Below are 24,191 nucleotides of genomic sequence, written 5' to 3'. Positions count from 1 at the left end.
GAGCCATTGGAGTTGCTCCGTAACAATTTTCCTATTCTCTACTTGAGGTTCGCCGTAAAGAAAAGGCACATGCTTAGAACTTCCATTAGATTCATTGATTTTACAAAAGATAAAGTTTTATGAAGAGTACAAGCATTCCACTACATCATTAGACCAACTTAAAACTAAAAGTCCCCCACTACTTCCCTCCGAGTTCCAACCGAAAATCGTAGTAGGGTGCAAAAGATCTAACTTACTAGCCGCAAAAACAAAGTCCATCTTAGTTTTCGAGATGAACATAAACATAGGTAGCTTCAAACAATAGAGCCACACTAAATAGGGAATTGCAAGGGAATGTGGGTCATTTAAGCCCCTGCCATTCCAAGCCACAATATTAATATCAATTTTGGAGGCTGATCTGGTTCAGCCACCTCACCCCTTGAAGAAATTTTCACGAGTCCACAATAGTCATTTGCTAATCGATATCCATGTCATCCCTGATTTCCCTTAGAGCCGAAGTCACCTCTTCATTTTTCTGCCTTTTGTACGACCCCGACGAAAAAGAAGAGTCATCTTGGCGCCTCTTTGTTGAAACCCTTTTCTCAATATTCTCGTCAATATCAACCCCAAATTCTCTTGCCATGTCTGGGTCCGATATTGCCTTAAACGCAAATCTGCTAGCCCCTTTTTGGTCTTTAATCCAAATGCTAAACCCGCCTTTATCAGGCCACCTGTGAAGCCTTTTATGCCTTTTACGCTCCACCCAAGTGTAGTTCGACTCACTGTATTTCACAGAATCTCCATCACAAGATTGAGGTAAGTGGCCGATTGCCTCCCTTATCCTCTCCTTACAATTTGCACTATCATCATAGTTAAATAATTCTGTAAAATTGAAAGAGCTAAAAGGGGATACCAGGGTATTAGGCGGATCGAACTCTGTAAGAGGAAAGTTTGGCAATTGCGAGTCATAAGGCTTTCGGGGTTCATGCTCGTGGATCGAGTGAAGCACGCGTCAAGGGTTAGCTAGTCTTATCCTTACTTTCTCTCTCTTCCCTTTATGAGTTTATGCTTTCATTAATTGCATGCTATGTTATTATGTTGTAATAATTATGCATGCGATCATTTTGCGGGTTTTGTTTCCGCATTGTGTCGGACACCGCAAAACCGAACACTTATATTTTCAACGACAAAAAATAGTTGTCGTTGATATTCAATAAACCGTCATAATAAAGAGTTACGATGGTCAAACCGTCATATTTAAAATATTTTACGCCAGGCCTAATTGCAACAAACAGTTAACAATGGTTGATTGATGTAACTATTTATTACGACAGTTAATGGTATTTTTTGCGACGAAATGTGACTGTTGCAAAAATGATGTTTTCTTGTAGTGTTGGTCGACGTACACAGTCAAAATGAGAAAAGCTTTAAGAAATGAAGGGAATATTTGATTTTAAAGTATAAGATTTACCCTTAAATGTTCAATATATATATGCCTTTACCGAAAATTACCGTCAACATATATTTATCAACATTTCTTAAATAATATTTAGCGAAATTATCAAAATATCACATGATATACCTTTACTTGTATGTAATAGATTTGTATATGAACACCTTCGATCAATTAGAAGTACTATGTACTCTAAGTTTCAATACATTAATAAGGTCATTAGCTTTTCCATATAAAAAGTTCTAAAAGGCAAGATGGTTGTAGAGTGCAATCTTTGTTAAGTACGGATTCCTTAAACATGCGTGTACAGAATAATAAAGGTGGAGGCTTAGTAGGATGTATTATAACGAGATTATATTTTTTTTAAGACAAAGTTCATGAGTTGTTATCTTTTGGTCGGGGGATTTAATGATAAATGTAACCATGTAATAAAATGCCAAAAGACCTTACGCACTTGTATTTGTATTCATTAATACTTTGCTTTTTTTCAAGGGATGTTGTTTTCAATTTTGATTAGGATAAGAGATAAGGAGATGCAAAACGAGAATTTATTATTAATTCTTCTAATTAGACCCAAACAAAAAAAATAAGATTCTTTCAAAGTGCAAGTTGGATTCTAGAACTTTGATGATAACAATTATTGGCAACAAAAGTTTACTCTAATAGAGCACACGGTTTTAACAAAGGAATGGTATTGGGATATTATTAATTCACAAACTATTGGATCAGTCAAATCTGACTAAATATTTTGTCAGTCCTACTATTATTTGTACAACAATACAAACTTCTCACACCCTCATTTCCACTCACCATCACCAACAATACTCCCACTCAATCATACTTTACTTTCTCTTTTCTTCACCTTTAACCCACCCCTATTTTCTCTCTCCTCAACTTTCTGCTAAATTCCTCTATTTTATTTGTCCATGATTTATGCTTGAATTGGTTTGATAATTGATCGAGATTCTCGGATTTTTCGAAAAATGCCCAAAAAATTCGATTTGGGCCTTTCATGTGTGATGTATAATTGTGAAATTGATTGTCCTATGTGATTGTATGTTAAATTGTGAGTGTTTTGATAACAAATGCATGTATTTTGGTTGAAAAATGAGCATGTTATGTTATACCCATAAGCTTAGTACGGGATTTTCAATGGTGGTTCGGCCATTGTTGACCTTTTTATTATTTTTTATAAAATAAATTCTATTATGTAGATTATATCATTTATAAGTTGGATGATATCATCTATAAGTTGGATGATATCCTCCATAAGTTAAATGATATCATGTATTGTGTCTATAATATTATCTATACGATGGATGATATTTCTTCTATTACCTCAGCGCGATAAATTAAAGGGAAATGTTGCAACTTCACCAGGTGAATTGCATGGGAGAGGTAAGGGGAGGAACCCAACAAGCTATGCCACACATACGTACCTTCATCAAGGTGAATAGTGTATGTGACCAACAACATGTCCCTATCAAGGGATCAAGTAACCTTTTTTATTTTTATTAATTAAAAAAAATACTATATCAATTCTCAATCAAAATAAAATCCTCTTTTTTTTTTCAATATTTTTTTTAATTAATTAACTTTGTATTTTTGGTTTGCATCAAATAATACATATCATCCAACAAAATTTACATATCCTCTATCAAATAATATATATCATCTAACAAATTGTACATACATATCCTCCCATCAAATAATATATACCCTCTAATAAATTGTACATATCATCCATTAAATAATGCATATCCTCCAATTATACATATCCCCTAACAAGTTGTACATGTCCTCTGTCAAATAAAATATACTTGTATCCTTTAATAAATTGTACATATCCTCTATCAGATACTACATATTTTGTAACAAACAGTGTTCATATCCTCTATCAAATAATACATATCATTCAACAAACTGTACATACCCTCTATTAAACAATACATATCATATATAAATTGAGCATATCCTCCCTCAAATAATATATAACCTTCAACAAATTGTATGTATCCTCTAACAAATAACACATATCCTCCAACAAGTTATACATATTCTCTATCAAATACCACATATCATCAATAAATTGTCATATCAAGTAATACATATCATCTAATAGACTGTACATATCCTCCATCAAATACTACATACATATCATCTAACAAACTATACATATCCTCTATAAAATAATATATATCATCCAACAAATGATACATATCCTCCAACAAATTATACATATCCTCCATCAAATAATTTATATTCTCCAATAAATTATACTTATCCTCTATTAAATAAAACATATCCTCTAACAAATTGTATGTATCCTTTATCAATAATTCATATCCTCTAACAAACTGTACATATCCTCCATCAAATAATTCATATCCTCCAATAAACTTTACATATCTTATATCAAATTATATATATCCTCTAATGAACTATACATATTTTCTAACACAATACATATCCTCTATCAAATAATATATATCATCCATTAAATAATTTATATCATCTAATAAATTATACATATCCAATCCTCTATTAGAAAAAAATATACTCTAAAAAATTGTATATATCCTACATCAAATAATTCATATCCTCTAACAAACTGTACATATCCTCCATTAAATAATTTATATTCCTCCAGTAAACTTTGCATATCCTATATCAAAAACTATATATCCTCTAATTAAATGTACATATTTTCTAACATATTACATATCCTCAATCGAATAGTATATATCTTCCAACGTACAAATTGTACGTATCCTCTACCAAACTGTACATATCCTCTAATGAATTACACAGGTTTTGTAACATAGTACATGTCCTCAATCAAATTGTATGTATCCTCTAAAGATAAAAAATCAAAAAAAAAAAATTATTTTTTAAAAAGAATTATTTTTTTTAAAAAATAAAAATTAATAGGTAAACAATGGAGGAACCTCCATTGAAGGACCCGTACTAAACTCATGGGTATAACATAACTTGTTCATTTTTCAACCCAAATACATGCATTTGTTATCAAAACACTCACAATTCATCATACAATCTCATGGGACAATCAATATCAACAATTATAAATCATACAAACAAGCCCCAATTCGATTTTTTTGGGTATTTTTGAAAAATTCAAGAAGCTCAAGCAAATATCAAGCGTAAAATATGGACAAATATAATCAACAATCCTTATTTTCTCTCTCCTCTCCATCCTCTTCAATTCTCTTAAACTTTCTTTCTCTTCCACCATGGATGACGTATTTGATCCCGACGAGTTTCTCACCGCTCAATTGTATCTCGCATAGCTTGTGATTGTTGTTGTTGGGATGATTGTTGAGTTTGTTGTTGCTGGGATGTTTGTTGCCGCGCGAAATATTAGGTACGGCAAGCCGCACCCAATACCTTCTCTTATTAATTAAAGTTAAATAAAGAATAGTGAAAATAACTTTTATCTCTATTTTTGTTGAATAGCCCGACCCACTAACCTGGCCCGATCCGGCCTAAAATTAGGGTGGATTTGAGCAAGCCTAAAAGTGCATTTTTAGTTAAAAACTTGAACCCGGCGACAAGCCCGCTACTTTATGGGTTTGGGCATGAGATATGATGTTAAGGCCCGATTCAGTCCGATTTTTTATTTATTTTTTTTTATCACCTCTATGTTGTTCTCATCATGAGAAGATTAAATAACTTTCTATTGTCATTAGTCAACTAAGTTAAATTTAAATGATTTCAGTTTAATCAAAGATTACATTAATTCTCTTGATATTAGATTGAGAGGAGAACGTTTTACTAATCAAACACAAATTTTTTTATATGGTTATCCACAGTATTTGTTAATAGTATAAAAACTTTACATATAAGCACTTTATGGAAAAATGAGGGTTATGATTATGATCCTAAAGGATTACTTTGAAAGATAAGGTGATGTTGCAATGGAAATGGGGTTGCTAGCTATAATAAACAAGTAAGATACTTTTCTTTTAATTAATTGATGCTACTCGTCATCTCATACATTCATATATTGTGGTTGCTGGTTACTATTATGGATAAAATAAGGTTATATTAATAACTATATACTAAAAGACACACCATTAATAACACGTGTCACCTTTTTTTTTTATTTGAAAACCTATTAAGAGTAAATTTCTAATTAGGTTAAAAAAGAATTAATTAAAATGTAAATAACCTTGATGGTAGCAAAACAATTATAGCAATAATTTATGTAGCAAATCAATTATAGCAAGAGTATGTTAAGTCATTTTCAACAATCTTCTCTACTTCTTAATACTAGATTTAGCCTAAAATATTTATCATCATATTTCAAATAATATATTTCTTAAATTAAATAATTCTAATTAACATGAAGTAAATGAAAAATATGTACTAAAAAAAAGTGTTTAATCTACTCTATTTTTTTTTAATATAAACAAAACAATATGTGTGTTCAATAATTTTAATGTAAAAATTACAAATGCTCTTATAACGGTAACTGTGATAATTTAAAACAATGGAGTAGTGAACGATTAATGATAATCTATCCATCCATTTATATAACTACATATCAAAGGCGAACCTAGGAATGATACATGTCATTTCTTAGTTAAAAAAATATCCGCGAAAAGATTTTTATTTTTTCCCCAAAGCTTCTTAGAGAATATTTATAACTATGCAATAATATTTTCCTTCTTGGTAATTATATTCCATTTATATACATTAAGAAAAAATATTATTCTTATATTTAAATACTATGCAATAGTATTTTCCTATCTTTAACTTTGATGTAATCCAGGATATTTTTATTAATCGTGCATGTAACCCACTCCCTCGGTTTTCTTTAGTACGACATAATTTTTTTTTAAAATTTTGTAATTATATAATTTCATCTTATTTTGCAATTAAAAATAAATATTTTTATAATTAAAGACCCTCCATAGCATCGGGTGACCAAGTATGCGATCCTATCGGTGCAGATTTTCCAACAGCACCGATAAAAAGTAAAATATAAATAAGAGTTATGGCATTCAATCTCATATTGCAAAAAATCCAAGAATTTCTAGGGGCACTAGCACAAGCAAAAATGGTAGAAAAGTCTACTGCTTGAAAGAGAGTAAAACAACCCGAAATCCCAAGAGCTAATCCAAAATCACCTACTCGATTGACAAGCATAGCTTTTATAGCTGCTTTATCTGCCTGAAGTCGTGTAAACCAAAAATGAATTAACAAATATGAAGCAAGACCTACTCCCTCCCATCCCAAGAATAATTGAAAGAGTTATCTCCAGTCACCAACATTGGCATAAAAAAAGTAAGAATGGATAAATAACACATAAATCGAGGGCTATGCGGATCCTCAGACATATATGAAATAGAATAAAGATGGACCAAGCTACTTATGAATGTAACCACAATTAACATCACTACGGTCGGGCTATCGAACACGGAGTCAGAAGTGAATGACGAGTCGGACCAATCTGCGAATCGAGCGAGCTACCCTTGCGTGCAATGATGTGGTGGTGAACCTCTCATTCGAATTCAGTGCTCTCCGAACCGTGCGGGAGGGTTTCCCATCACACGGCTCACTAACTTGATTTTCTGAGGAAACCTTATATCCAAACAGGCCTGGAAAAAGAGGTACGGTCTCGCTTTCCTTTTCCACTCAAGTGTACGACATCTGCCGTGCTTAGGCCCCTTCTGAAGGAGTTATGTCTTCGTCGTGTGCAATTACTAGATATATAATTGGATCAAATTATGGAGATAATTAAGTCCGGACATTTGGGTCGTCGTTTTGCCATAGCTAGAGGTACTTACGATCTTTGGACTAGTAAAATAGGCCAAAGCCCAATTGGACGGATCCTATAAGGTTACACAAAGGGGCTAGATCGAGCATTAGAGGACGAGGCCCATCATGGGCCTCATCACTCTAGGTGGCCGGCCATATGGGGCTTTGAGAGGCTATTGGGCTTCGTGCCCTAGTCTAATTATAATGAGATTATAAATAGACTAGGTGCCTAGGTTTGCAAGTAAGGAATTAACTGATCATTTTAGATCAAACCCTAATTAGCAAACACGAAACCAACCCCCTCTCATACTCTCTCTCTCACGGCTCTCTCCTCCTCCTAGGCGCGGTGGTGTCTTGTGGTGGTGGTGGTTCGTGCGGTGGTCGGTTGTCCAAAAAGGTGGTGATCGCGGTTTTCCTCAATCACTCGACCAATCTAGTATTGGTGGACGGCTCGTTCGAATCTCGTGGACTAAGTAGAGGAGCAACACTTGGGGCTCTATTCTCTCCCTGATTTGCCTGTCGAATAGCTTCGTGGAATTCACGCTTCAAAGGTATGATTATGTGTCTTGTGTGTTATGCATGTGATCCTTGGATTAGGTACTCTATTGAATATGATTCATATGTATTATTTCCGCTGCGTAGTACCTATAAATTCCTACAGTGGTATCAGTTAGCCTCTTGCATTAACGCGCTAGATCATAATAATACGATTATTTGATGTCCACGTTAATTTTATAATCAATTAAGAGGGAGAAATTAATTTAATTATGGTTCGATTATTATATTTAATGTGATTAAACTTTTGGAATAGATTGAATGCGATTTAATTATGCTCAAATAGCCATAAAGAGGACCAAATTTATGCCCTAATATGTTCGAATTTTTCGAACCCCTAACCCTAAATTATGAATTTTTCGAAAATCCTAACCCTAAAATATGATTTTTGTGCTTGATTTTGTTTTAATTCGAATTGTTTTATGTTTCATAATTTTAATTGGGTTGATTTATGCATAAAAATGTTTTATGTATGATCATAGATTTAATTTTAAAAGTTAGAATTAAATTGGGATTAATTTTATGATGAACCCTAATATTTAAAATTGAATATGATTTAATTTTAAATCTTATGGACTAATTTAATTTAATTAGGATAAATGTTATTTTAATTAAATTGAAAATAAAAATAAATAAAAAAAAAATTAATTTATTTTGGCCGGCAACCGCGGCTGGGTGGCGCAGCCACGGCGGCTGCCGACCAGGTGGCGTCCAAGAGGGAGGGGAAGGGAGGGCGGCGGTCTAGGGTGGTTGTGGGCAGCAGCGTGCAACCGTTGCACGGCTGCTGCCGCGGCTGCCAGCTCGGGGTGCTGCTGCCTTGCGAGGCAGTGGCTGCTGCAAGGCAGCCAGCCACCGTGGCTAGCCTTGGCTGGCCACGCAAGGTGGCCTGCACCCCAGCAGTAGCAGCTGCCACGCTGCTGCCCTTGCGGCAGTGGCTGCTGTCACGGCAGCCAGCCACCGTGGCTAGCTTCAGCTAGCCAACCACGGTGGCCGGCGTTGGTGGTTGCGGTTTTTCAAAAAAAAAAAAAAATACTGTTTTAAAAATTTATTTCAGGATAATTACGAATTATTTTGGGATAAAATTGGTTTTATTTTGGATAAGTTCAAATATTTTCAAAATATGATCTTTTAGTTTAAAAGATAAAGTTGGTTTTATTTTGATAAAATCTTTTGTTTTAGGATAAAATCAAATATTCAAAAGTTGTTATATTTGATATTATCCATATTTAGTTTGATAATTATCCTAAATTAAAGTGGTTAATTAAGGATAAGATTAATGTGTTTATTCTGAGCATATTCCAAAAGGATAATAATTGATTTAAATAATGTGATTATCCCATAATTAGATTAGGATGTAATTGATTTTAAAATTATTTGATTGGCTAGTAATTAGGATAGAATCTCCTAAATTAGTTAGGATAATCATGGAAGATTAAATATGATTTATCTTTCTAGATTAAAATATGATTTGATTCTATCTCATGACTAAATTAAATATATGATATTTTATGAATCGTCATGAATAATATATGATATTATCTAATTATGATTAAAATATTAGATATTTTAGGAAATGCGTTGACTTTATTATGAACATTCGATGTTGTAGTTTAGACAAGCATGTTGAGTGAATTATTATATGGCACTTTTCTAATATATGATATTATATTGCTATATATAGACTAGTATGGCCCATAGATTCTCAAATACGATCTGCGCATCGTGATGTATTTTTGTAATCTAAATACGGTCTGCGTACCGTTGAGTATTTTTATAACTTTTATTTAATGTAAATAGAATAGTCATTTAAATGGTGTTAGCCCAAAAGAAGCCCATGAAGTGAAGGCCCAAAGGAGCAAGCTGGATGAAGATCCATAATGATTCAAGTGGGAGCATTTTTCATTTCTAGTTTTCTTAGGACTAAGGGGCCATACTATGTCATATTTTATTGCATTAGTAGATTATGCATGTTTAGGTTTATTTATGTTGATTGATGATGCACTAGAGTTCACTAAATAATCACAACATAATAAATCTAGATCCCAGTAATATTGATGCAGCTTTTCCAATTAAAAACCCGACGAAAACCTTGATCGTTTATGATGGGTCAGCCCTCAGCAGAGCATCATAATATATCTTGGGGAAGTGGGGGTAGGACCGCATATCTACACTTTTAATTGGTTATATTCAACAAGGTTACCTAAAGCGTTTAGAACCTTGAAGCTAAGAGTAATAATTAAACATGCGATGGTTAATTATTCAACCAAGAGTTACAAGAGTTGTAATCAGTAAAGAGTTTACTCAACTTGAAAATGTAATGGTTGATTGCAGGGCCTCACTCTGGTTAATTATTGCACAAATAAAGGATCTTGGAATCACTTAAAATTCAATTGGGATCATTTAATTATTGAATTAAGTGTTTTAAAGTTACCAAATAAATGCCTTTTATGGTACTTTAATTTTAATTAAACATAATTTTAAACTTTGCCTTATTTTGACTTAGATGGGTAGCCGTAATAACAATGACAACAACGTTTACAATTTACGACCATTCCTTGAGAAGGATAGATTGACAGGGGAAAACTTTTCCAACTGGGTAAGAATGCTAAGGCTTGTTCTGAAATCTGAAGGTAAGGAGGATGTCATTGATACCCCATTACCAGGACCTCTGCCAGAAAATCCAACTGCGGCAGATATCAAGAAGCATAAGGAAGCTCATGATAGAGCTATGCCTATCACTTGCTTAATGATTGCTACCATGGAACCTAGTCTTCAAAAGCGTTTTGAGGACCATGATGCCTACTCAATCATGGAAGAGCTCAAAGCTTTGTTTAAGAAACAAGCTAGAGTTGAAAGGTATGAGCTTCATCGTGAGATTCTGGATTGTAGAATGGAGAAGGGTGCCACAGTTCATGATAATGTTTTCAAAATGATCGGCCTAATTCAAAGTATGGAGAAACTGGGGTACCCAATTAGTGATAATTTGGCAACAGACATCATTCTCCACTCACTTCCAGAAAGTTTCAACCAGTTTATCATGAACTTTAACATGACTGCGAATGCAAAGACTATGAATCAATTGCATGCAATGCTGGTTAGTGCTGAGAAACAAATCCCTAAGGAACCTAAGAAGGAAGTTCTTATGATTCAAATGGGAAAGGGATTCAAGAAGAAGGGGCAAAAGGCTAGTGCCAAGAGCAAAGGCAAGCAAGTTGTCAACGCTCCTGAAAAGCCTAAGGCGAATCCAAAACCCAAAGCTGCAAGTGAGAGTGAATGCTTTTACTGCAAGAAGAAGGGGCATTGGAAACGCAATTGCCAGAAATACCTTGATTTCCTCAAGAGGAAGAATGGAGCATCAACCTCAGGTATTATGTTATAAACATTTTAACTTTCACTAAGGTATGTGATACCAAGTTGTAGAGCTTAACATTATGATGTTGCGCAGGAACTGCAAACAAGTGAAGCTAGCATGGAGATGGAGCTTGAAGGTGCACTAGAAGTATTTGAGTGGCCAGAGATAGCTTCATAGTTTTAATCTCTGATTAGTTTTATCATAACATTTAGAACTATTTCCAGTTTTTGATGAGACAATATTTCGGTTTTCTTATTTTGAATACTGATTTGGTTTTACTCGGCTTGGACAAACGTTGATCCATGACCAAGGTAATAAATTGTTTTCATTTTGCTAGATATGAGTTAATTATGGTTTTATGACATTGATATAAGTAAATCACAAAAGTAAAATTAGATGATTCAACGTAAACTTACTTATAATAAAGTAAGGTTAGGTCACATAAACCATTTGCACATCCAAAGTTATGGATGGACTCTTACTCTTATATGATTATGAATCACTTGAGAATTAGAAGTCATGCTTGATAAAATGACCAAGTTACCTTTTAGTTGAAAGGGTAAAAGAGCTAAAATGACCTTTTGGAACACAAACATATGATGTGAGTGTACCATAAATTCAAAATTAGCAAGAGATTTAACTATTTCATTGCTTTTATTAACGATTTAAGTAAATATGTCGATAATTACTTAATGAAATAAAAGTTGGAATCATTGAAATGTTCAAAATTCCAAAATGAAATGTAAAATCAAGTTTGAGATAAACAATTTAGCACCACAATATGATTGTTGTAATAAATTTTTAACTCAAAACAAATGATCATCTAAAGGAATTGTTGAATTTGTTCACAATCCAGGAACATTACAATTAAAATGTATGTATAAAGCAGGAATCAAACTTTGCTTGCCATGGTTCGATCCAAGACTTAATGATTTACAAATATCGGTTTTGAGGATATGCATTAGAACAACAACAATTGCGAATATACTAAACAGAAACTTAACCAAAGCAGTAGAAAAGATGTCATAAATGTTATAGACTGGAAATGTTCCAAAGTAATCTTTTCTAAACAGGATTGAGGGAGTATGAAATTTATGTAAAATGTTTACAAAGATGACATAATAAACCCTAAATCAGAGGAATTATTCCTACAATCGCGTAAAAACAAAATGTTTGTTGCTCGCGATAGTGTCTTTATAGAAAGAAATGTCTTCCTACAAAGCCAAGTGGGAGTAAAGTTAGATCTCGATGAGATTCGAGACGAACAACAAAGGGATGTAGATAACACTACATCAGAGACGAATGCGCATGAAATCAGCTAATTTGATAAAACATGTGTCGAAGCAAGCTAATTCAAGTAGCGAGACTTCTATCGTCCTACTAGAATGAAATACTTCAAAGAGTTGAAGAGAATAATTCTATTGTCGCTCACACCTATCGTAGGTTACTTAGGATCGAAACAAACAGTTTGTTGGAATTCTATTATAAGGTGGATTCTAAAATTTTCCTATTGGAATGGTTGGAATCCATACCTACAAGTAAGCTTTGGACAAGTGCCAACTCAGGAAGTGGCTTAAAGCCAAGAAATCCAGAATGGACTCCATGCTGTAAAGATGTGCTAGTCCATGATAGTCTTACAAATAGGGTCAAACCTATTAGTCATGTAAGCCTATTCGGATTATTTCTAGTTATGGAAATCAAAATCACCTTCATGAAATGTTCTTGATGGATGGTAATGTATATGATACAACCTAAGAGTTTTGAAATCCAGGAATTCCTAGAATGTTTTGCAAACTTTAGAAATTCATTTATGGATTGAAGTAAGCATCAGGGAGTTGAAATATTCATTAGGAAATCAAACAGTTTGATTACCTTGGAAGAATGAAAAGGAATCTTATAGAGACAAGAAGTTTAGTGGGAGCAATTGGTCTTCTTAGTCTAGTATGTAGTTGACATACAGTTCATATGAAATGATATATCAATCCTTGAATAAGTCAAGCAATGGTTAGAAAGATTGTTTCTATATGGGAGACTTAGGAGATGTTGAGTACATATTGGAATCAAAATCCACAAAGTGAATCTTGAAGGATGACTGGACCCAATCAAGAGACTTATGTTGATAAGATTCTTGACAAGTTCAAGATGCAAGACTCTAAGAGAGGATTTTTTCCATGCCTCATGGTTTTACACTCAGTGAAACTCTATGCCTTTAAAGGCTAGTAGATTTGAGTTGTAAAGGTAGTATACCTAATGCTTTCGCAAAAGGGTCCATTACATGTGCCATGAAATGTACAAAGCAAGTTGTTACATATGACTTGTGCATGTGTAGCAAGTTTCAAGCAAATACAGAATAAGCATACGAAAAGTTACTAAGAACAAATCCTTGAGTACTTGAGAAGCACTAAAGGAATTTTTCTAGTTTATGGTGTTAAAGATAAACAAGTTGTCAAAAGTTTTACGAATGCAAGTTTTTCCAAACAGGCAAGATGACTCTAGATTTTGATCTAGATGCACAATTTTGTCAGTATGGAGAAATATAGTGAGCTTGAAAAGTTCAAAGCAGAGCACTATTGCATGCTCAATGTCAGAATATGTATATTAAGCTATAGTCGGATAGTTTTAGAGGAAGTTTGGATTAAAAATGTCATGTGACTAAAGGGTCGCTTTTGCCCAAGAACAAAGGAGTCAGGGTCACATCACAAATCCAAACAAATGGATATGAGATATCGCCTCAGTTATGAGATCATTGACCAGCGGAAGGTCACGTTCTGCAAAGTTTTATTATGAGTGAGAAATCACTAAACCCCTTCCATAGACAAAGGTATGAAAGTCATATTAAAGTCTTGGATTGGAGCAAATTATGTAAATTTAAGTTGTGTATGTTTGTGGAAACATATTACATAAGAAAATACATCAATTTGCAGAATTATGTTTAAAATAGAAATCATTATTTCTCTTATTTAATTATGGTTTGAAATTAAATAAAATGTCCAAAATAATTATGAATTGATGGGTTCACTAGGTTGATGACCTTTTGAATGAAACCCCACAGGTGAACAAAATTCATATATTATTTAAGTTCCTAGTTCGAAATCATTAAAGTGGGCATAAATGATTTCAATGAATGGACTAGCGTGTAAGATTGATTGGATAGCGCAGTTTCATGGGCTATAGGGGCATAGTGATGCTCGGTCAATCACTTGGATATGCATGAATGATGCATGATCGAACTATTGACCTACTTTGAAGTTCAAGTATAGAGCTTCCGTATATATTAGTGGATTCCTTTGACATGAGTGGAACATTGATCTCATTCAATGATTGTTTTAACTGTGGTACATTCAAACGTCTGGCCGTAACTGGAGATTATAAAGGATGTTTCCCGGTTACTTCATGAGTTGAGTGGGAGCTTTGGTTGCCACAAGATTGGATAGAGTCTACCTATTAAATTAGGAAATGTGTCATGGCCGCTTGAAGAGGGAGAATTCAGAAAATACGTGGCCGCGTTCAAGTGCATTACTCAGTAATCATTTGGTTTTGTAATTCTAACTCAGATTTCAAGAAACGATTTGTAGATTAATATGATCTTGACATGTGATGCAATCATATTATCAAATCGACATATACATTGACTTAAGGAATTTGAATATTGCACCCTTGTCTCAGACAAGTGGGAGATTGAAGGAGTTATGTCTTCGTCGTGTGCAATTACTAGATATATAATTGGATCAAATTATGGAGATAATTGATTCCGGACATTTGGGTCGTCGTTTTGCCATAGCTAGAGGTACTTACGATCTTTGGACTAGTAAAATAGGCCAAAGCCCAATTGGACGGATCCTATAAGGTCACACAAAGGGGCTAGATCGAGCATTAGAGGACGAGGCCCATCATGGGCCTCATCACTCTAGGTGGCCGGCCATATGGGGCTTTGAGAGGCTATTGGGCTTCGTGCCCTAGTCTAATTATAATGAGATTATAAATAGACTAGGTGCCTAGGTTTGCAAGTAAGGAATTAACTGATCATTTTAGATCAAACCCTAATTAGCAAACACGAAACCAACCCCCTCTCATACTCTCTCTCTCACGGCTCTCTCCTCCTCCTAGGCGCGGTAGTGTCTCGTGGTGGTGGTGGTTCGTGCGGTGGTCGGTTATCCAAAAAGGTGGTGATCGCGGTTTTCCTCAATCACTCGACCAATCTAGTATTGGTGGACGGCTCGTTCGAATCTCGTGGACTAAGTAGAGGAGCAACACTTGGGGCTCTATTCTCTCCCTGATTTGCCTGTCGAATAGCTTCGTGGAATTCACGCTTCAAAGGTATGATTATGTGTCTTGTGTGTTATGCATGTGATCCTTGGATTAGGTACTCTATTGAATATGATTCATATGTATTATTTCCGCTGCGTAGTACCTATAAATTCCTACACCTTCTTCCCTTCCCTAATCAAGTAGTCCACCGCCCGCCTTAGTAGTATCAAATAGAGCGCGCAGGGTTGCCTCTTTTTTTAGTGGGTGATTCACTACCGAAGCGAAGAAAAGGAAAAGGGGGTACTACGAGCCCTCTGCCCCACGCATCTAACCAGCTCGCGTGGTTCACCGGTTCCACCGACTAGACCCTTAGAGTGATTCAGTCGATACAGAGGTGCGCTTAAAGTGGGGGGTGTGCTGCCCCTATTGGGCCGGGCTCTTCCCCATAAGGCCCCACCGTCTGGGCATAAGCGCCCTCTTGCTACCCATATGCGAGGCGCCGTCTTAGCCTTCCCTGACTAGGATCGCTCCCACACCTGTAGCATTCGTGATCGGCCTCCTCAACTTTGTATCGATCGAAAGGCAGGGGGGCACAGCCCCAACTAAGGGAGTGGTTACGTCCAGTATGTCCTCCCTTATTCCCGACATGCTATGGTGCCCCGTGGTGGGTAGGAGCGGGTCTAGTCCGTATCGCCGTGGAGTAACAGCCGCGTCCGGATCTGATCTATCTACCCGGCAATTCATCCGGTGACTTCACGGTCGCCAAAGAAGCCCCAAGAAGCATCAAACATTTCCGATGAAATCCATGGAGCAATTCTGAGATAGCAAGCACTAGCTCCCGGTGCGACTTCATAAAAAGCAATCAAAGATAAGATCGAAGAGAATGAAACGCACGTAGTAGTCACTATAGCAGTTCCTTCTGATCCTAGAAAGCGTCCGAAAAAACCAGCTACGGAACTACCAAGCAAGGGCAAAAAGACGATAAGTAAATACATAATTTCGAGTGTGATCAAACAACCAAAAATCAGACAATGACAGAGCGGGGAGTAAGGGGCCATGAAGACAACCCGCCGCAGGAACTTACTTTGCTCTCGCTCCGCTCGTTCCCACCAGCCTTCTTCCCACTAAAGGCCAAGAAGGTTTTTTCACTTCCTTCACCCTGGCGAAAACCTCACAAACCTTCTTTTATTGGCCTGTTACTCTTAAAGGTGGAGCTCCTCCAGCTCCCCTTTCTTTTTAAAAGAATCGAAATACGAATGAAATCAAAAAGGACATCATTAAGGCAAACAATGCGATAGCTTCCGTTAGAGCAAAGCCCAAAATAGCATAACCAAATAATTGTTTTGCCAATGACGGATTCCGCGCCACGAAATGGATTAAAGAACTAAAGACGTTTCCAATACCGATAGCAGCTCCCGCTGAAGCAATTGTAGCAGCTCCCGCACCCATTAATTTTGCACCTTCTAACATAACAGAGTCGATCATTCTCCTAACGCTTTTTCATTCACGATTTTATGTTCGTCATTCTTTGTCGATTCTTCCCCTCTTATATCTTATATATATATATATATATTATATGATTAATGATTCTTTTCGAACAAACTGGACGAGGGGATGATCCGGACCCAGTTCTATTTTCATATCACTGATGATCTCATAATCAGTCCCCATCTTCGGGACTCGCTGTTGGACAAGTCCCGAAACTCTTTTTAAGTTGAGCTGATTCTTTAAGAGGAGTTCGGCTTCTGCCCGAACGTTTTTCTTGTATTAGATATTTTTTTATATGGGGCCTCATATAAAAGTCAAAGACGAGCGCGCTCTTTCTCCCTTTCTGGATCCCCGGGGGCGCTACTACTAGTACTAGGGGAAGAAGTATATCGAAAATTCTTCTTCTCCCCTGTGCTAAATCCAAGATTATATATAGTAGGAACTGAGCGAATAAACCTTTTGGTGAGTTTTAGCTCGATGAGTTTCTGCTACCCCTTACGGGTTTTGCTAAACCGATTGTTCCTTTTTCTTCTCCGGACCCCGACCCTAACAAAACCACCAACCGTTTGCTTTGATATGAGGGTACAAGCATAAGGGTGAGCATAGATAACTACTTATCCGAACCTAATTAGCGTAGATAATGAATGTTAAACCCGCTTATCCAAGAATAGGGTTTTCTCGCTTCTTCCTTAATGGGATTTGTTATTCAAAACTAGCTTCTCCCATACTTCCGTTTAAGGTTCTTTAACTTTCTTCGAACGATAACGAGTAAGCAAGGATTGGAGAAGTATACTTGAGTACCTCCTCCTCTTCTTATGCTGCTTTTGCTGCCACTTTGTTTGATCCTACTTTATGTGTCGACTAAAGGAAAGAGCTACTAAATGTTAGAATATGAAGTTAGCTTCCTTCTTCTGGTAGCTAGGATATAACCTCGAATTGTTAAGGAGCTAAAGAAGCCTTCGAACAGTATAAGGTATTCTCATACGCTATAGGACCTAAACTACGGTTTAAACGCTCTCTAGAAGATAGCTTACTTCGAATTGTTCTAGGAGAAATATGCCCTAAACCAGCTATTGTTCCTTTTGCTCCTGCAGTTACTGTTGCTTATGCTGCTAAAGCATTTGTTGCTAAAATCCAAGATATGTTTTATAAGATAGCGCAGCTAAAGCCTTACCGAATGGTAGTCGTAAAACCTTAGTCTTGGGTCTTTGTTTTAATCGTTTAACAACGTTGTTATCCCCATGAAGACTAGCTAATCTGGCTACATTATGTTGAACATGCTCTTCTATTCGTTCCACTAGAGTTGCCAGTCTAACTGAATTATCTGACCAGAACATAGTACTCATAATGTGAATTAATAAAGCTTCAAGTGTATGAGGACCAAACTGATCTAACAGTAGTTGTTCATCCGGAGTTAATAAATGTTGAAGGTATGAGAATTCCTCCTCAGTCAAGCTCGAATCATGGATTCCTTCCCGTAGGAGACCATTAACAAATGGAAACCAGAAAGAAATTAGCACAGCCTTATCCTGCTCTTTTCTTAGTTTCCCATGTGGAAGAAGCATAAAAGTAGGTAGAAACTGTTTAAGAGATGACGGATTATTGAGAACGAACGACATTGATTTGTGCAAATGGGTTGAAATCAAGCATAATAGGGGTTGAACCTACACTCTTCCCAGGGTTAACCAATTCCCATGAAGATATGCCTTTGATAAGGGTCTTCGAAAAAATTGATATACTTCTCTAATGATCTGGTAAATCGTTTAGGGGTTTTAGCTCGATGAGTTTCTGCTATCTCTGACGAGAATTCGAAATCATGTTTTTGCTATCTTTCCTAAGCCCGTTTCTTAGTTGTTATTGGAGGAAGTGCTCTCTCGATTAGGAAGAAGCTAGTATTGAACTAATATACCTTAATGCAGCTATTGTTCCTTTTGTTAAAGACTAATTAACTAAACTATCTCCTGCTGCTAAAGCCAGCTAACGAGTGAAACAAGCAAAAACACAAGGTTTTGCAGTATAGGAGAGTTGGGCTGATTCTTATCTTATGATTTGTGCTAAAACAATGTTGATAGAAGGAACTGAGATGTAGTTTGACTTGATTCGTATTAGCTCAGCGGGTTTCTGCTATATCTGACTATATTTGCAAACCCCTTGTTTAAAGAATATCAGAACTGTAACAAGCAACGGCTGAGTTAACGCTATAGGCTTTCGCGTCATCCAGCAAGAAAACGGCTGCGCCTTCCAGCGATAGAAGGCGCAACGGCTTTCGCGCTAGCGTGCTCACCCGCTGCTTTTATGTTTCTACCCCTATCATTCATTTGGTAATTATTCACCCATTGGAAACAATTACCAAAATTTCTGCTAACTTTATTGAAATTATGCATTTTAACTCCAGTCTCAACTAAAGCTATAATTTGAATATTATTACGAGAAATAAGCTTTCTAATTTCACCTATCTTGAGAGGATCATTCAAACCTCTCACATTCCAAGTGCAAATGTTGTGCTTCATTTATCGGGAGGGATAGTATCTTCAGTAGGGTTAAGTTCCCCCTCTTCTGCATCAAGTTCATCTTCTTCTTCATCATGATCACCTTCCATCTCATCAAGAGCATAAAAGGTATTGTTTGGACTGGTGGCTCGTTTAGCTTGATTGTGATTTCTTGCTCTTCTGGTAACCACTTTCCACCCTACATCAGCTCCTGAATTCACCACAGTTGGAGCATGCTCAGGTGTGTTAACAGTAGCATTTGTCACTACAACAGGCTGTTTAGGAACCCACACTTTTTTTGGTTTTAGGCAGAGCTTTTGCTTTTGGTGGATTCCTAACTGTTGGAGCAACTTTGTTGCAGTCATGCCCAGGCATATTACAAATCTGACAGTAACTCGGCTTCCAATCATAAAGGACATCCTGCTTGAACACATTACCTTGAGCATCTTCAACCCAAACATGATCAGGCAAAGGCATAGTAACATCCATCTCTATTAAAAGCCTAGCAAAGGAGACTCTACTTTGTTCAGAGGTGCAAGCATCAGCATATAGGGGTACACTCCCATCAAGCTTCCAATTCTACTCAGTGAATCACTACTCCAACAATGTAAAGGTAGATTGGGCAGTTTAATCCATAAGGGAATGATGCCCAGATAAAGGGATTCTCGAGAATCTAACTGCTAGTTTCGGCTATCTTTCCTGTTCAAATAAAGCAAGTGAACCAACCCTAACGTAGCTTGCTTTCTGGGTGTCGGTATAGGTAGGGCAGCTCATAGAAATGAAAAAGTTCTTTGCGGTAAGCGTTCTTACCTTCCTATACTATTCTTGGCCTTTAGTCTTGATGCGAGTTGGGCAGTTCACCGTAGAGCCTATATGACCGTAGAGTGTTAGCTTGAGCGAATACTAGCAAGCGAGTTGGACAGTTCTCTCTTCTAGTCTGTTAGTCTGTCAGTTAGAGAGTGAAGGCCAATCATTTCGGTTATCTGAGTTTCCCTCGACAATGCCGGATATTTCTCAGATGCCGGGTGGTGGAACGATCGATTCAATCGAAAGGCTATGAGACGTCTTCTCCTATGCCGACACTACTACGACTAAGACCTAAAGGGCAGGTAGTAGTGGATTGGGTCTTTTCGATACTGTATTCAACCTTGTAGCCTAGAAAGCTTTTCTTTATTGAATATACAAATAACACCGTGCACATACAAATAGCAACGATCCGGAGGCTGGTGGTGGTAAAGTATCTGCAAGTAAAAGGAAAGCAATCCAAGTACTTTGTTTTGAAAGCCCCCGATCTAGCCTATAGAAAAGGTAGTTTACTTACTTAGTGCTTTAACTAAGGAAGAAGTAGCTTCTACTGTTCGCATATCCGCTCAAGCAAGCCTGCCCCAAGCCGGCCAAGCAGTTGCTTTGAATCGGATTATAGGTTATTTTTTATATAAATAGATCTTTCCCTCAAATAGAATATAATATATTGAGCGATTGCATACCTCTTTAGTTCGCCGCTAAACGAAGACAGGAAGGTCTCAGGCGCCTAAATAGCTGAGGGAGGTCAGCTGCGCAGGACCGTGGAGTCGTCTTTGGGTCTCGGAATCTTCTTCTTAACATATTGTCTACACAAGAGCCAAGAGATTAGGGTGGTCCTCTAAGGTCCCAACAGGTGTCACGATCACGCAAGGGCCTGAATTACCTATTGCCGTCCGCTACTGCTTTCACAGTTTATTACTTCCTCACTTATAGATTCTACTACTTATTAGAAAGAGAGTCCCTTGTAATTGTATAAAGTGATCACCGAAATCGCTGATGGCGTGGTTCATCACATATCTTAATGCTTTCGGAATCAACGAACATAGTGTGTCCTAAGTCGGTAGCAAGATCAGAAGGCTCCAAGAGCCCTGGATAAAGATTGAAATCTTGAACTAACCAAAACTCTCGATAAAGAGAGTGTTAAGTTAAGGAGTGTTTCTCGGCGTTCGGGCGGCCCAGCAACGAGAAGTTCAACTTCACACACCAAGGGTTGAACTATCTCCGCGCTTCATCGCAGATGAGGGCATTAAGGAGTAGTCACCGCTCGTCCGCCATTAGCACTCGGGGCTCTTTTACAGTAACTACTACGGACGGGACGGCAAGTGTACAATGTAAAAGTGTGCATTTGCCATGTTTGCATTTTGCGGTTTAACCAACTCGCTCTTGTCCAGTAGGCCCACGAAAGACAAACTTTAAGGTAGCACTCACTGAGGAAATCCAGATAAGAGAGAGGCTGCAGCAAATAAACACCACTGCCGCACGCTAACAAGTCTCTCTAAGGTGGGAATTCTGAGTGGAGATAGAGATAAAAATAAATAAGTGATGAACCCTGTTTTTCATTATATCCTTACAAAATATTAAATCCGATGTAACGACATCAAGCACGAGACGGCGGTCAATCGATGGCTATAAGTCGGGTGGTACCCGAGACTGTAGCGGTCGCCACTGTATCCACAGGATTTAAAGACCCACTGCCGAGGGGACTGAGTGGCATACGTTCTACTGCGACATGGCTCCATACAGGGGAACTGGGTTCTTAGGACTTAAGTCATCCCTTCTGCTTTGGAGTTTCACTTTCTTAGAATGGGTTGTTGAGAATTTTTTTGGTTGGGCTAGGTAAAGTAAGCCCTTTACTTTCTTTCTCAAATAGCGGGGTGTTTACTCGCTAGGTTATCTTTTTCGTTCCTGCCCTACATGTGTGCTTCACTTCACTCTAACTAACACAAAGAAACGGTAACAAAAAGAGAATTAATAAATGTCGTATATATGAGAACAATCTCGCTTTGAGATGACACGCCCCAAAACTCCCACGCCTTTCTTGGTTGGAAAGAGTGACTTTTTCGAATTCCCTCCCTTTATACGCTCTAAAAAGAGATCATGGCATTCCGAAAAGACCTCATTGTGGGATGAAGACCGTAACCTTAGTAACTCAGTGCTCTATACGGGGGAAATGAAAGCAGAATTCGTTCGGATCCTCTCACATGTTCAATCTTTTTTTAGCGGTTTCCCCAGAGATCTTTCTCATTAATGCAACCTTCATTTTGCTCATTCATGGAGTTGTTTTTAGTACCTCTAAGAAATATGATTATCCACCGTTAGTCAGTAATGTGGGTTGGCTTGGATTACTTAGTGTTGCGCGCCTAGGAGGGCAGCGCGCTTTGGGATGCGGAGGAGCTTTTATCGCCCAGCTCCCTAACCTAATGAGGCACCGGGTTCGGACCGCAGGGAACCGTAGCATGGGAGGACGTCTAATCCTTTTGCCGTCGCAAGGCTGGCTAATCGTACGCAGCAGGCTCGAAGACCCCTGGTTCTGAAAGGCACATGAGTCCGAACGCTATGTTGAATGTGCGACCGACACTACACTACGTAGGTACCTGTGCAGGTAAGGCGTCGGTCGGTCCTAGAAACGGCAGCAGTGGCGCGAGGAGTTAACGAACGGACGTGCTGCAACCTAGGGATCACCGGGCAGCTCTTTCTCTCTATAGGGGTCGAGAGGGCATAGCGCAATTCTGTAGGGATTTATAGGTACTACGCAGCGGAAATAATATGAATCATATTCATACAGTACCTAATCCAAGGATCTAATGCATAACACATAAAGAACAAATAATTGTACCTTTGAAGCGTGATTCCACGTGCGATCGAGCAAGAACAATGGGAGATAAAGAACCCCAAGCGTGATTCCTCTACTTGGTCCACGGGCACAAGTTAAACCTCCACTAATGCTAGTTAGTCGTGATTGAACGCTTCAATCAACCTTCAACGGAGAAGAGAGACACGAGCTAACCACAAACCACCACGACGAACACCACGAGCCACCATGAGGGGCGCCGCACGTACGGACGTGAAGGGGAGATAAGAGGGCCGTGAGTCAGGAGAGTGTTTAGGGTTTTGGGATTGGTTGCCTTGATGTCAAAATTCACAGTGTGTGAATTATGACTACTTGCTTCAAACCCTAGGCATGGATCTTATTTATAGATCTCATCTCTAAATAAGAGCCCATGTCAAAAGCCCAAAACCCTTATCCTAAACACACTACTCTAGCCCAACACTCTACATGGTATGTCATAATCTCATGAGGCCCATTAATGGGCCTCTTACTTGTTTAACCCAATACCCTTGTTGTGTGACCTCATAGGATCCATTCTATAAGGCTTTGGGCTATTTAACTAACCCAAAGATCAATTATCATATCTAGCACCAGATATTGACGACCCTATAGAATGAACTTATTATCTCCATAATAGTGATCCTTGATATATCTAGTAATTGCACTTATCGAAGACATAATTCCTTCAAATTCTTCTTGGAGGAAGGTTGTTTTGCCCAGGTGACTGATCCTGCCATAATGGACTCTTACCTATAGAACCAGCAACCGAAGTCGAGCATACATACGACGATCTTCATGCGTGAATAGCCAGGAGGAAAGAAAGGGCGGTAGATGATAATGAGAAAGGGCGTCGCGTCTGGACGAGCGGGCAGAATGGATGAGCGAAGAGTGGGAAATAGCCCGAGTCTCATGTAAGATCGAGGTGCTTTCGAAGAACTGGGGGACCTTCTCGAGCACAGGTTCTGAAAGAAAGAGATAGAGCTAACCTATTCGTTATGGGGAATCAATGCTCCGGACCGAATAGAGCTTACCTACGGGCACATGGCTTTCTCCGGCGGGCTTTCTCTCGTAAAGCCAAAGACGCCCCAAGACAAAGTGCAACTGTTGGGAAGAGGACATGATCAATAGAACCTGGCTGGATCCAGGCTGGGATAGTGGCGCCCATTCCTAACCAGTTCCGAAAAGGTTCGCTCATGTTGTAGGGAGCATTCT

General features: G+C 37.7%; 1 protein-coding gene across 1 annotated transcript; it reads right to left on the bottom strand.

Moving 5' to 3' along the window:
• Positions 1 to 454: 454 nt before the first annotated feature.
• Positions 455 to 16,390, bottom strand: LOC145581134 (ATP synthase 9 mitochondrial). Its single transcript, XM_081638196.1, is given in 4 exon segments — positions 455 to 861; positions 6,361 to 6,702; positions 6,705 to 6,872; positions 16,135 to 16,390. Coding segments are annotated over 4 exon segments (1,146 nt in total). The 5' UTR covers positions 16,364 to 16,390.
• Positions 16,391 to 24,191: the final 7,801 nt, after the last annotated feature.

This window comes from Chenopodium album, chromosome 15 (assembly GCF_948465745.1).
Source record: "Chenopodium album chromosome 15, dcCheAlbu1.1, whole genome shotgun sequence".
Taxonomy (NCBI): Eukaryota; Viridiplantae; Streptophyta; class Magnoliopsida; order Caryophyllales; family Amaranthaceae; genus Chenopodium; species Chenopodium album.
The sequence above is the reverse complement of the archived record's forward strand: the minus strand, read 5'-3'. Positions and strand labels throughout refer to the sequence as shown.